Raw genomic sequence first — 14,448 nt, forward strand, 5'->3', positions numbered from 1 at the left:
GTCTGGGTGGGGTAGTTCCCGCTCTTCTCCCAGCTCCCATGGTTCAGCCCGATGCTGCCGGTCCCGAACCACACTGCGGATCAGGCGCTAAGCAGCGGTGCTCACCTGCTGTTGTGGGAAGGAGGTATTCTAGTTTGCACAGGCAGGCAGGAGAGAACGAGTTCACCTGCAGGGCAGGGGTCGGTGGGATACACTTTGACTGGGTAAGGTTCCTAAGGGAGTGAGGAACGGGATCCCAAGACTGTGTTGATCTTTCTTGTGATTCTGTAGAAGACCCAGTCAGCAAGACCCCCAGGGACAAAAATGTGGTGGCAGATCACGGGCTCAAGAGCTCACCCACCCAGGCCAGTCTAAGCTCCACCCCAACGCTTCCCGGGGCACCCCTCCGCCTGCTCCTCCAGGAGGGGGCGGGAGACTGGAAAAGGGCTCAGTGTGGATATAGATACAGAATTGTGTCATTTCCTACAAGATGCTCAGGCGTCTGGGTGGCTCAGCCGGTTAGGTATCCAACTCTTGATTTTGGCTCAGGTCATGAGCTCGGGATTGTGGGATTGAGCCCCATGTTGGGCTCCACACTCAGCAGGGAGTTTGGTTCAGATTCTCTCTCTCCTTCTCCCTCTGCCCCTCCCCCTGCTCTCTCTCTCTAAAAAATAAATAAATATTTTTAAAAAAAGACCAAAATGCTGAGCGATTGCTTTTTTTTTTTTTTTTTTTTGGTTAAAACTTCAAGCTCAGGACACCTGGGTGGCTCAGTCAGTTGAGTGTCTGCTTCCACTCAGGTCATGATCTCAGGGTCCTGGTATCGAGCACCACATCAGGCTCCTTGCTTGGTGGGCAGCCCGATTCTCCTTCTCCCTCTGCCTCCCCCCTCTTTTGCTCTCTCTCACTCTCAAATAAATAAAATCTTTAGAGAGATAAAAAATTCAAGATCTAGGGCAAAAAAAGATAAATACCGTATGACCTCACGTACAGCAGGAATCTAAAAACAACTCCCCCAAACCCAAACCAACAAAACCCAAGCTCGTGGACACAGAGAACAGACTGGGGCTTGCCTGAGATGGGAGATGGGGGGGTGGAGGTTGGGAATGGGACAATATGGGCCAAAGGGGTCAAAAAGTACAAATTTCTAGTTATAAAACGAAAAGTCCCAGGGTGGGACTTTTACATCATGGTGACTACAGTGAAAACGTCATACTGCATACTTGAAAGTAGCTAGCAGAGTGGATTTTGAAGGTTCTCATCACAAGAAAGAAACATTTATAACTCTGTGTGGGGACAGGTGTTCAGTGCACTACCGTGGTGGTCCTTTCGCAACATATACAAATTCCGAATCATTATGTCGTCTGCCTGAAACTAATATCATAGCATAGGTCAGTTATACCTCGATTTTAGAAAAATCAATCAAAAAACCCCACAAAAAACCTTTAACCTCAACCAAGTCAACTTTCCCTTGACGCTCATAATTACGTAGGGAGAGAGAAAAGAACAGGCATTCCCAAGAATTTCCTCTCACAGAACTCCTTCCCGCCAACGGGCCACATCCATCCTCCCGTCCAAAAAGGCACAGGACCGTGTAGATACTTTTCAGTATTTTTATTGTTTGACAGGCATTTACAACGTTCCATTCGTAGACCTAAAAACATAAAAATAGACCTTCTTTCAGCTTATAAAAGAAATATATAAGAACTTTTGACATAGACACGTCATGACCTTATGTACAAGAGACAATGGCACCCTCTCCAAGCACCAGACTTTCCAGCATTTTTTCAGACGGAACTGTTGCACTGGGGTCAGTAAGTGTGACTCATCAGAAGTCTCTGCTTCAGTTTTCCATCCGGACACAATCGAACTGGAGGTGATATGGAACAATGCAGTGGTACAAAGGGTATAGAAACCATTCTAAAGCTTTTTAAGAAAATCAGAAGATATAGCAAAAATTTAATAGAATAAAACTTTCAAAAGATCAAGCTCAAAGCCCTGGAAACCCAAAAAAGGGGAGGGATACAGGGAGGAAAGCAGGTAAAGCAAGCAGGGGCAGAAGAGCGTGATATTCTGAACTCTCTATAGTCTGGAAATATAAAGTCATAACTGATTTTTATAAAATATAATTCCTAAAGCTACTATAAAATTCAGGTCTTTAAAGTACCTACTGATGTGTCAAACATCGAATAGATATTTTCCCCAAAAAGAAAGTTTTCATATTATTTAAACCCTTCTTAGGAAGTGGACATCGTGAAATGGGAAGAAAAAAAAAAAAGCTATAAACCGTTTAAAAAAAAAAAATCGAAAGTGCTTTAACTTGTTTTTGTTCTTCCTGTTTGGAAATCTGTTGAGAACGTTAGATTTTTAGCATGTTTACCCTGTTTCGTTGGCATGGAGAAAGTGTGAAATGCAAGGGATGTTTCTGAAGAGGCTGTTTTGATAAGAGGTTTGGTATGGACGGTCAGGGAAGGGACAGGTCATCTATGGATGAAGATGCAACTTTGATGGGAAAACCAATGATCACCATGGCAACCCCTTGAGAAGGAGTCTCCCCTCCCCCGCCATGTGCAACAGACACACACACGCCCATTCGGGTGTCACGTTTAATCCAGCCAAGCTCCCATCTCAGATAGAGATTCCAACATTAAAAAACAAAACAAAACAAAAAAACAAAAAGAAATCTTCTTGGAAAAAAAGTTTCTCCTAACCATCTCGTTGGCCTTTCATATATAAATATAAATCACCATGCCTCACTCTCTCTGTAAAAGGTAAAATCCTCATTTTTTTTTTAGACTCAGTTACACTAACACTGTAAAATTCTCATCTGTTTGTGCCCCTGCATCTCAGGTAAAATACAAAAAATAGTGTTTTTTTTTTCAAGTGATAAATTTGGATCTCTTCTCAAAGAGTTTGGCATCTTTACAATTCTATGCAAAACTAGAACTTCCGACACTGACATCGAGTAAGACCAGTCATAGACCAAAACAGAAGAGAGAGAGGAAAAAAACACAAAAAACAACGGCTCATCAAAACATACATGTCCACCATCTCCTCACACATTCTTAAAATACACAGATATTCTCAGACACTGAAGAGGGAAAGAAGTAAGAACACTGTTCAGCTGTACAGTTGCTTTGCGGCATTTCATGTTTGAAGGTGGTTCCCCAACTTAGAGATGGCTCCTGGACTGGTTTCAGATAGAATGACTTTTTTATGATGCTGATGATTTATTATTATTTTTTTTTTTTGTGCTATCCCTTCAACTAATCCGTTGTACATACTTTAAACTCGTGGGGGTCATTCGCTTTCCAGTGCTGTAGAATCTTTTTTTTTTTTTTAAATTTTTAAATTCTTCCGGCCCTGATTAGTTGAGAATAAATAAAAGCCCTTAGTAATATACAGAAGATAGGACTCGAGCTTATTGGGGATTCTGAACAATCCTTTCCGATGTCGTTAGAAATGACGAAGTTGGGTGGCTACATGGCTTCGCAACAAAAGTCAGCCGCCAAGACCGTGTGTGCAAGAGTGCGACCTAAGGGAACATTCTCCTCCTCTCGGGGACAGGAGGGGGACAGGAGGGGAGGCAGCGTGAGGGCCGAGTATCTACACACACTCTCTGCGGGGGGAAGGACAGTCAGATCTCAGTGTTCAGCTTGCGGGACGGGGCGAAGTCTTCCCGCCTGACCCAAATGACTTCCTCGGCCGGGCTCTCCAGGCCTCCGTTGATGCCCGAGAGGGCGGCCTGCTTCTTGAGCTGCGTCATGCGGGACGCGTGGCTATCCAGGGCTCTCCGGCCTCGCTCCCGCTGACTGATGGAGGCAGCCTGGAGCTGCTCCCGGAGGTCCGTGTCCACTGCGGCACCCTTCACGGACTCGCAGAACTCATCATCGTCACTGAGGATGTCTGTCTCCTTGATGTCATCCTGCTCCTCGTACTGAGCAAGATCGAACTGTTCCTCCACCCACCGGTCAGTGTCCCCGCCACCGGGGGGCTGCTGGGACTCTTTCTCCGGGCTGCTGGCAGAGATGGCGTCAGAGTCAATGGTAAACCTGTTTCGAGCCAGTCGCCGCCTCCTTCTCCCAAGAGACTTGCTTGGGGCGGACACTGCACACACACACAAAAATATAAAAATAAAACCCCCACATGCTTTACATGCGATGACAATCCAGACAGCAAAGAAAAGAAAAACTACGTGGGATTTATTTCGTGCCTTGATGTCGTTCGGGGCTTACAGTCCAGATTTCATCAGTCTGTCTTACAGTCTTTACTTCACACGGGTGTCTGGACTTGGAGGATGGCATGGCAACTGACCGGGGCGGGGGGGGACAGAGGGACTCGGGGAGGGGTGCTGGTTACGGGGGAGAAAGGGGATTCACCTCCCTCTGAAACAATCCATTTCTCCACCCTGTGCTGCACTCAAGGAGACCGCCGACCTTGGGATTAGTTAGTGCCCTCAACCCTGACAAGGTCCCTTGGCGCAGTGCTCTGGGAAGCCCCAGGGGCTGTCCCAGGGCCACGTGGCAGGAATGGGTCTTTAGTAAGGGTGAGGGATGCTTCTCGAGTTCCACTGTCTTGGCAGACATCGCCACGATGTGTCAAGGAGACAGCAGTTCTACTGCTTTCTGGGAAACCCAAAGTAGCGTTTCTGGAGGACCTACAGTTAGCAAAGGGCGCGGCATCCCTCACGCACAGCCTACGGCGGAGTGGCTCTCGAGATACCAAGTCTCCAGCAACTGCCCTGCCCTCTTTCTGCCAAAGCCCCACATCCACTGTGAAGCTATGCCAATGGGAACTTTCCCCCCGAGTACATTCTGTGTCTCACCGACTGCTCTCCTACAGAGCCATTAAAATATCGGCGCCTGAGTGGCATGAGAAATAAATAAGATATGACACCCACGCCATGAACCTCGAAGTGCTATGTGAAGTGACTAACAATTAAGAAAAAACAAATCTCAGAGTCCGTTCGTTCACCCTACTGCCTTCTGGGAAGCCAGAATTATTCCAGACAAACACACAAGATTCACCAGTCAGGCAAATGAATGTACACGTACACACACACACACACACACACACAAAAGACACACACGCAGGGAAACGCTGCTGCTTCTCCCTCACTAGTCAAGTGGCTGCTGCGTGAGGCCCGAGAAGGTGAAATGCAACATGGGGTTTCCAACGGAGGGGGGGAGCCTAGACACCAGTTAGGAGCAGTGTTCCTAAAACCTAAGCCCTAAAAACCATTAAATTGCTTTACTGCTGTCAGAAGTGAGATGACTATTCTCGATGACCACCAAACCAGGCCGTGACTTCAAACACGGCAGGTCCCAGGGCGGTGAGGGGGCTCCCATTCCAGCTGCCCTCTGCCTCACACCCCTGTGTTCCCATCATGGTTCAGGGGTGCCCTCTTACCATCTTCCAATATGGAACAAATGGATATGCCTCTAGATCAAGGAGGGGAACTGGAAAAAAGTTTCCAGAAAAAATGGAAAAAAGAAAAAAAGAAAAAAACCCACTGTTTCTACTCCACTGGGAAGAAGCAGAAAGTTCCTGGTCAGTTTCATCCCAACACCACCGTAGTAGAGACTGGCTCTCTCCAATCACTATATTAGAACTCCCTCAATTCAAAACTGGGCTCTTGGAAATATTCGCCAAAGATCTGCATGCTAAAGTATTGAAGGGTGAAATGTGTTGATGTCTGTATTTTTGAAATGGGTCAAAAATACGATGAGTTGATGGATGGTAGATGGACAGATATATGATAAGGAAAATACAGAAAAGTATCCATTATAGAATAGATGGTAGGTTCTGTATGTGTAGCATTCTTTTAGCTGTTGTATTGAATCTGAAATTTTTCATAAGAAAATGCTGGAACAAAAAAAATGTTTAATTGGGCTACTGGCAGACGTACAGTACTCTGGGACTGAGTAACAAGGTAGGATATCTGGCTTTACTGTCCTCTTCCAAAAGAACAGAGAAATAAGCTACCTGGGTATTCATGACAATGCATAATGAAGCATGAGTACTGATCCTTTATTAAAAGGATACTTAATAACCAGGCCAGCCTTCTGGGATTCAGGGACACAATCTCTGAATTGAGTATTTCCAGTGCATTGTTAAGACTGACAAACCAGTGCCAGCTGACCCACTCAAACACCATCTTTAAATCATCTAACGTGAAGATCTTGATGATAGGAGTTTCAAAAGCAGAATAGTAAAGACTTTCTTCAGCCAAAAATGAGCCATCAGGCAGAAAATCTTCCAATCTGCCAAAGCCAACAGGCTGACATGGAGGGTTTCTCTTGGTTTTCATGACAGTGTAAGGTGTGGGTTGGTTTTGTTTTCTTTCCAAAGGGGGTCTCAGCAGGAAAACTTCTGAGGGTCCTACAGAGTAAAATGGCTTAGTTTCAAAGTAAATGCAGCTCTGACTTTAGGTCCCTTGAATAACAACTGAAACCTGGTCAATGACAGGCAGGTTTCCTAAGGTTGGGATATGTATTCTCAATCCTAATTTAAGCATCCCCCAGCAAGTAAAAGGATTAGGTGAGACAATTCTAAGGAGAAATGCTCTACTGTAAGCTTATATAGGGATCTGCAAAGCTTTCTTAACATGAGGACTCCATGAGAAATTGTGGATACAGAGGTATGTAAGACTCTTAAGATACCTTGGAGAACCCAAGAGAACACCGGGTATTCACTGCACTAGGTTTTCAGTAAACATTTATCAACTAATTGGAGAAAAGATTCAAGATAACTAACCCCCAACATTAGTTCAACTTAAGTGCTCAAAGAATGTAATATCCCATGTCAAACTCTGTAGGCTATGTCTACAAAAACCTCCAACCATTCACGATTCTATCCATGCCTCTTCAACACAATTGAGAACAGGCGGAAAGGTCATTGAGACAAAGGTCAGAACCTTCTTGGCAAATGCAAAGGAAGCCTCTTTTATTGGAATCTTCCCTGAAAAATTCGGGGCTGCCTCTTAAGAAAGGAGTGATAAAAGTGTTAATATCTTGATGTCATTAATACACCTACATTATGAAAATATCTTTCTTTCTAGATATATTTTACTGCTGTTTATAGATGGTAGTATAGGTCTTCCTTCCTCCCCGTTCCACGGTGACAATTCTAGTCCTCAAAGACCATTTACTCTGGGACCATTTAAACTACATTCCTCTTTACCAATAGCAGCTCAAGGCTTCCCCAAACTAACACTGAAGCTAAAAATAAAGTTGCAGGCTTAAGGCAAGGGTAAAAATCTGATGTGTCATCTGGTCTACCAAACATGGAATCCCTACTGAGAACAGGCATTGCCGTGTTTCCAGATTACAAGGCCACCATGTTATCAGAATGGTGGGCCGTGACCTTGCTGAGACATGACACACTGCTTTTGGCTAGACAAAGCTGGCTGTCATGCAAAGCAGCGACTCTCATTCCACAAGCAGGCTGAGAGCCCCTCCAGAAAGAGAATATGCTCACTTCCTGGCTCGGCGAATGAGAGAGGAGGCCCCAGCCAAAAGGAGGAGGGCGGCAAAGGGAAGCTGGGAAGGAGGGCGAGAGGAGTAAATGAAGGGCGGATCCCCAGGGAGCTGCCGGGAAGGAGGCAAGGGCAAGGAACCTGGGGCCAGGGAAGAGCTGTACTCCAACGTTCGCCCCCACCAGGCCACGTCTAATTCTTGCTCAACAAAAACGTCAAGCTCACTGGAGTTCTACAGTGGAGTGGGGGTGACGGGGATCTTGAACGTCGGGATCCCCACAGTACCTGCCCTGCTCATGGCTGGCCTGGCCCCTTTGAGCGCACACAATCTTTTTCCTCCGAAAGGTACATATTGCTGGGATGAGGGAAGGCTTTCAGTTTTGAGGAGCTGTCTTCTGTGCTTATCACGCAGGATGGAGTGCACAGCCTTCAGGAGATCTTCCCGGCTCTCTGGAGAGCTATGAAAAGAAAGAAGATTTATCCATGTTAGGGGAAAAGTACCTAACACGTGGGGAACTTCTAATATTATCGGGTGCAGCCCCACAAACATCCCTGAGGGCCAAAGGTTATAAAGACTGAGGCCACAACTCCAGTTCCTACGCTGAGCCATGTTTTCATCGCCGGTGACGGAGAACGTGTACCTCTTTCCCTTGATGCTTTGTGATCCGTCCCCTGCGGCTAATGTGGGACAGGCAGCCCATTAATGAACAGACGGGTTCCGCACCCAGACGGTGCCAGATCCTGCTCTTGATACTTACAGCAAAGCCTTTCATTCTAAAATGCTTTTGCAGACAAATGAACCACGGGATTCTCAGCTCTGCAGAGCACCCGAAGTCCGATGTCCCAACCAACATCCTTAGTTCCCTCTTGAGCTGGCTTTCTGTTAAACATCAAGTGCTCCCATGACACATTTCAACAAGCCCGTATTAACGCCACGTTGTAGAGAACCGAACGATCTTCTCAAGTCCTAATTCCCACCATAGAAAAGTACTTCCTGGTTCAGAGTCCTGGTTCTCATTAGGTTCTCAGTATTCGTACCCAGGTAAGTGTCACCTGGTATTCCTTATTAATGACGAATTTAGCACGTCTAGGAGCAGGCTCACCAGACCCCCTGGGCCTTACCGACAAAATCACAAATGGTAAAGACGGTGCTCAAACCACATGTGGCTCATTTGAAAAAAAATGTCAATTCTAGTCCCAGCAGCTTCCCATGTTCTGCCCTTTGTTGATTTGTCACTCAACACAGACAGCTGAGGCAGAGACACAAAACAGGGGCTTGGAAAGCAAATCCACCCGAGTCTGAACTCAGTGTTCATTTGCTATAATATTTTAGGCGAAGTACCCTCCATGAGCCTTGCTCCCCAAGTGTAAAATGGAAGAATGTACCTCAGTCTGACTAAACGAAATAATGCAAAGAAGGGGCTTAGCTAAGTTCATGCTTGGTTAATGTGCTTTCTTATGATGCTAGCAAAAACATGATAAAATATTGCTAAAAATCATAACAACACCGATTCTGTCAGATTTCTTTGTAGGCGACCTATAGCATATTACTACCCGCGCTGTGGGGTACTGGGGAAGTACTGAGTGAGTCACCGAGTACCCATGATTAGCTTAAAGCCTAGCTGAGTATAGATCGTCTGTCAAGCCAAATACACCAGAACACTGGCCGTCAGGACCATTCATTTTGACATTTTTTTAGGAAAAAAAAAAAAAAAACAGAGAGGGAGAATTGGCTGCATTTGAAAAAAGGTCTCAAATTCTCATGGAGGAGGAGAGGGAAGGACAAGGGGGGAAGGAAAAGAACACGAAGAAATCAACAGAGGCCCACATTCTAAGTTTGGCTTCCTTCTGAGACCTGTAGGTGGACCTGGGCAACTTGTGGCTCCCTATCTGTAACTTCCCGACAGGGCCAGGGCCCAGGTAGCGCCTGCCCACCTCTTACCTCGTCCCAGCTGGTTCTCCATCTGCCTCATCTCAGAGATGCCACAGTCAAAACAATGCATCTCAACACCAAAACAAAAAAGTACAAGGCAGCCCGGCCCTTCTAATCTACTTCTAATCAAATGTAACTATGGGGAGAAAGCTCTCATTTGAACATCGCATACATAAGAAAATTCCTATTTCCTTTTAGAAAGATATGAAGTTAACGAGGTTATTGTCTGTGTTCTGATAACATCAGTTTAACCTGTCCAATTTGTGTTATTTATTTATTTATTTGAGAGAGAGAGAGAGAGAGAGAGGGCAAGCATGAGTGGGGGGAGGGGCAGAAGGAGAAGCAGGCTCCCAGCCGAGCAGGCAGACCAACGTGGTGCTCGATCCCAGGACCCCGAGATCATGATCTGAGCCGAAGGCAGACTCCTAACCAACTGAGCCACCCAGCCCCCCCCTTACTGTTATTTAATACGTGTTAACTCACTTCTGAAATGTACAAGAAAAAGCCCGCGTCATCTATGGACACACAGGCTGACATGCAGACCCAGGAGTGCGGGAGGGACATGGAGCCATCACAACCCTCCCACCTGGGCTGCACCATCACCCCCTCCCGGCCCCAGGCTCACCTGCAGCACAGATGGAAGACCCTCTCTGGCCTCCCTTCAGACTCTGATTTGACGTGGACAATTTCACACACAGTGTTTGCTTCTGCATCTAAACAAATTACAACAAGGACGAGTTAGGGCGTCTGTCAAAGAGATTTATCTGCATTCTTACAAAAGCATTTCTACACCTTGGTGTATAAGATTCAAGAGTGCAGAGCCTGCGGAGGCCAAAGGTCCCGTGCCACCTGCTTGTCATCTTCTTTTTCTTTTTTTTTTTAAGATTTTGTTTATTTATTTGAAAGAGAGAGAGAGACAGTCAGCAAGAGAGGGAACACAAGCAGGGGGAGTGGGAGAGGAAGAAGCAGGCTCCCAGCAGAGCAGGGAGCCCTATGTGGGGCTGGATCCCAGGACCCTGGGATCACGCCCTGAGGCGAAGGCAGACGTTTAACGACTGAGCCACCCAGGTGCCCCTACCTCCTTGTCATCTTAAAGAGACAAAGTGAAAGCCTTGATGGGGATGGGCGTGAGGGAAAGGAACACTTGGAAAATCTCCAGTTGCTAAAAATCTCCTGCTCAGTGGTCTAAAAGGGCCAGCAGTCCATCATACTGATTCCAGAACTGCCCCCTTTGGATACACAACCTGTTTGGCTGAACTATTTCAGCTGAGTGAGTAGTTGTAAGGCTGACTCCATCAGGCCAGGGCTAGAGAGACAGGTCCTTATGTCCGTGGCAGGAGCCCTCTCTGCAAGTGACCAGGCCTAGTGCCCTGGACAAGCAGGTCCTGGAAACAAGTGGGGTTCTGCTTTCTCAGCACCGCCAGGGTACCCACTCTGAGAGAAGCAAACATGGGATGCTGAGAAGGTGAGGAACAGTTGGCTTTCATTTCTAAGCCTTACAATGCCTGCATGACCATATTCTTTTAGGTCCTGAATAGAGTGTTTGTGAAAGGAACAATCGCTACAAACATCAAGACTACACATGGTGAGGTCTCGGCCTTCCCCAGTGGGTCAGGGCCCTGGTCACAGACCCTCATTGTACCCGCATTATTTAACTCCAACCAGGGCTCATCTGCTGAAATTTCCAAAAATCTTCCCAAGTCAAGATAAAAATCATGCAACTGCACGTTCTGATTTCTCAGATCCACTGGAATGTATCTCCTAATGAGAAACATGTTGGCTAGTCTTTGTAACTCTGTTAAAACGAGCTTTTATCTTGATTGCTTTAAGCTTGATTTGAACGAAAAGCAGAGTGAGAATAGAATGGCATGTCACAAAGATGGCTTTGTTTTCAAAATTTAAATTCTTTATGTATTTAGTCTTCAATGAAGGGAAAATTTCTGGCTGAGAAGCCTGCAGTTTGCTATAAACATAAGCTTTCCATCTTATAAACCAGGCACAAGGAAACACGAACTAGATAACCCGCAACCCGAGATTGCGAAATAGGACAAGGATAGCGTTGAAGAGCCCAACCCTCCGAATGCTATCACAGCCGCGTTAGACCTGCAGCGTACCAGGTCTCGAAAATCAGACCGTTAAGTAAAAAGACACCAGAGTAAATCTCCTTGCTGTAAGATCAGGAAGAAACCTCCTTAAGGCAAATGATCAAACTGAATATATTTGTCCGATGTGGGTTTTGCGTTTGGCTTTTTCTACTGCAAGGGATCACAACAGCGTAGGAAGCTACATCAAGTGTAATTTGGGTGAGTCATCGAACGTTTCCTAAAGACCACATGACATTGGAGTAGGGGGACGTGGTTTTATGAGGATCGGAGCCAATTTTATCGCTCATGGAGGTGACAAGTAGAAATGAGGAAAAGATGAGCCACGCAGAGTGGACACGTCGGATGCCAGAAGGACATAGAAATATGGATCTATCGCGTATGTGTGGAGGTCCCTTCCATGGCCTCGCTGTCCAGCCAGATGGCTGCACCTGCTATCCAACTGGGACAGGGAACAGGTGTGGCCTGAGAGTTTCTACCTGACCCCCAAGGTGCTCCCTCCGGGGTGCACTCAGGAGAGCCACTGCTGACAGCTCCTCCCTAGAATGGCCTCAAATTAGGCCCTGCATGGGGCCTCCAAGTCACAGAAATATTCCTTTGCTTGGTCAATACCCTGCTGGCATTCATGGCTCTTCTCTTGAGCTTAAAGCATCATCTAATTTATATTAACACATATATTCCTTGCTATCCGACAACTGGCTTCACGGCTATTTGGATCACAGAAAAAGGTCTGACGTTTCAAAGGCCTCCACACGAATAAAAAGATTTGTAATGCTTCACGTGCGTACACACAAATATGTATTTAATGGCTTTTTTAGGCTTTTGGTGGTCTTTTTCAGTCTCCTGGTTAAAAAGCAAGTGAGTTATTTCACATGGGCTTTATCCGCTCATGGTCTCAAGGATTCTGTCCAGAAGTACAAGACTCATGGCTCCTCAGACATCGGTCAGTGTAATACTAATATACACAACAGAATGACTAGAATTCCTTGGGAACGATACTGAAGACATCACATCCATTCACTCATTCAATTCACACATCCATTCATTCATTCAAATAGTTAATAAATGGCTGGGTAAACAAAGGCAGGGGAGAGGCTGGGGGAAAAGAGTTAAATACAGGAGAAAAAAAGGATAATAGGGAGGTTCGACCAAAAGCATGGGTTCAGACCAACAATGCACACACACATCGGGCGTGTTCACCCAGCGCATTTCCGGGTTTACCTGCACTTGCCAAAGCTCGAACCTGCAGAGCTTCGGTAGGGATCATGTGCCGAAACCGGAAGGGGTCCCAGTCCTCATAAATGGAAAGCCTGTGAGATCCTACCTGCAGGAAGAGAAGAAACCAGGTGCCTGAGAACAGTCTGCTCTAGCTTGGACAGGACCTCCCCCCCGCAACCTAGATCAGTGAGGCTGGAATCCCCCCCACCTAGATCAGTGAGGCTGGAACCCTCCCCCCCCGCCCCCGCAAGATCAGTGAGGCTGGAACCCCCGCGCTTGTCTGGACGGACATCAGCCCTATGGGCACTTTGTCATCCAGCAGAAAGTGACCAGCCGTGCGATAAACAGGTATTAGGCGTACAAACGAGTTCGCTGACAAGATCCAGGTAAAAGAGAGACATGGGAAGGAGAAGAAGAGGGCCCCCAGAAGGAGAACAGGAAAACAAGTAAGTGTCAGGAAGGTTCTGGCTACGGCAGGCCTGATAGCTATTCGCTTTCATGCTCTCAACGTGAGCCTGCCAGAGAGAAGGCAGGATGGGCAATTTCCTCCAGTCCTTAGCAACCCTTCAAATGTATTTAAAAAGAAAAAAAAGGCAAGGAAATCCTAAGAGGCTGGTGTCTGACCAAGGGGTGGATTGATAATTATGCAGCTAGAACTGAGAAGCACATAGAAAAGGAGATACTTTCAATCGAGGGGGGGATATAAGATTCTTACAAGTTTCTTCTTCTGTTTGGAGCCATCTTTATATACAAGGACCACAGCAGTTTTGAAGACTGGAAAAAAAAAAATAAGGCACAGACGGTTACAGCACGTAACGCGTGGGGCTTTCGGCTGAACCCCGCTAACTTGGGGTTTTCGACACTCCAGCTCGGAAGAAGGCAGCGAGGTGAGCCAGTGCCGACTCCACCTTCCGCCCGTCACCAAACCTACTGAGACAACACTTTCCAGAGTCCATAAAAACACAGAAAGCCCAAATAAATGGAAATAAACCCTCCCACCCCAGTGGAAACGTTCGGGTTAAACATCGTTTAACTATGGCGTCATCACAAGTCTAAAATTCCAGCGATACACAGGTTAACAAAAGTGCACTAGGTCAGCAGCGAGAGGAGCAAGACAGACATCAACGGAACAGCATTGCTTACGGTGACTTAGACTTAAGCCAACCAACCTAATATTACACATACGCACACACAGTGTCCAGAGTTTGGGAAACCGAATTCATCTCTCTGACCTGAAGAAATGAAAAGGAGTTTACAAAGCAGAATGCATTAGCACTTCCTCCAAACGGGCTGAATCGCACAAAGCATTGAGAAACAGGGAGTGGGCCGGTTTATTCTTACAGGCTTGAGGGGTGGGGCAGACACAATAGTTATTATGCACAGTCTAGAGAATTCCTTAAACAATGCCAAGCACAGTGCCCACTCAGTGACTGACTCCTCCCACAGGACCGGAAGGGGAGGAGCCCATCCTCGGCTCTGGGGTGCAGGGACCACATCCCCTTCATACCCTGGCCCAAGACAGAGCCAGGGCCCAGGCAGCTGGAGGGGACAGGCCTGGTGTACCACACAGAGAATTACAAAAGGAATGAATGTTCAGAAAATTCTCCATTGATGGAAGGGGGCGGGCGCAGGCTCCCAGCCCCTCTGGAGACCAGTCCAAAGGGCCTGGTTCATTTTCCACCCTATTTAGGATGGGTCAGCCTCCGCACCGCCCCTTTGTGCAGGATGGCTCTCACCTC

General features: G+C 46.7%; 1 protein-coding gene across 3 annotated transcripts in view; it reads right to left on the reverse strand.

Annotated features, from left to right (window-relative positions):
• Positions 1-1,578: 1,578 nt before the first annotated feature.
• Positions 1,579-14,448, reverse strand: part of TIAM1 (TIAM Rac1 associated GEF 1) — a 369,342-nt gene continuing 356,472 nt past the window's right edge. For all 3 annotated transcript variants that reach the window (XM_087861760.1, XM_045785501.2, XM_045785502.2), the window contains 5 exons: positions 13,425-13,483; positions 12,713-12,815; positions 10,015-10,102; positions 7,742-7,914; positions 1,579-4,086 (listed from right to left, as the gene is read on the reverse strand). In XM_087861760.1, coding sequence (XP_087717886.1) covers positions 3,617-4,086; positions 7,742-7,914; positions 10,015-10,102; positions 12,713-12,815; positions 13,425-13,483 — 893 coding nt within the window. In that variant the 3' untranslated portion in view covers positions 1,579-3,616. The remainder of the gene's footprint in view (positions 4,087-7,741; positions 7,915-10,014; positions 10,103-12,712; positions 12,816-13,424; positions 13,484-14,448) is intronic.

Source organism: Ursus americanus, chromosome 4 (genome assembly GCF_024610735.1).
Source record: "Ursus americanus isolate L20-20 chromosome 4, mUrsAme1.1.p, whole genome shotgun sequence".
NCBI classification, from domain to species: Eukaryota; Metazoa; Chordata; class Mammalia; order Carnivora; family Ursidae; genus Ursus; species Ursus americanus.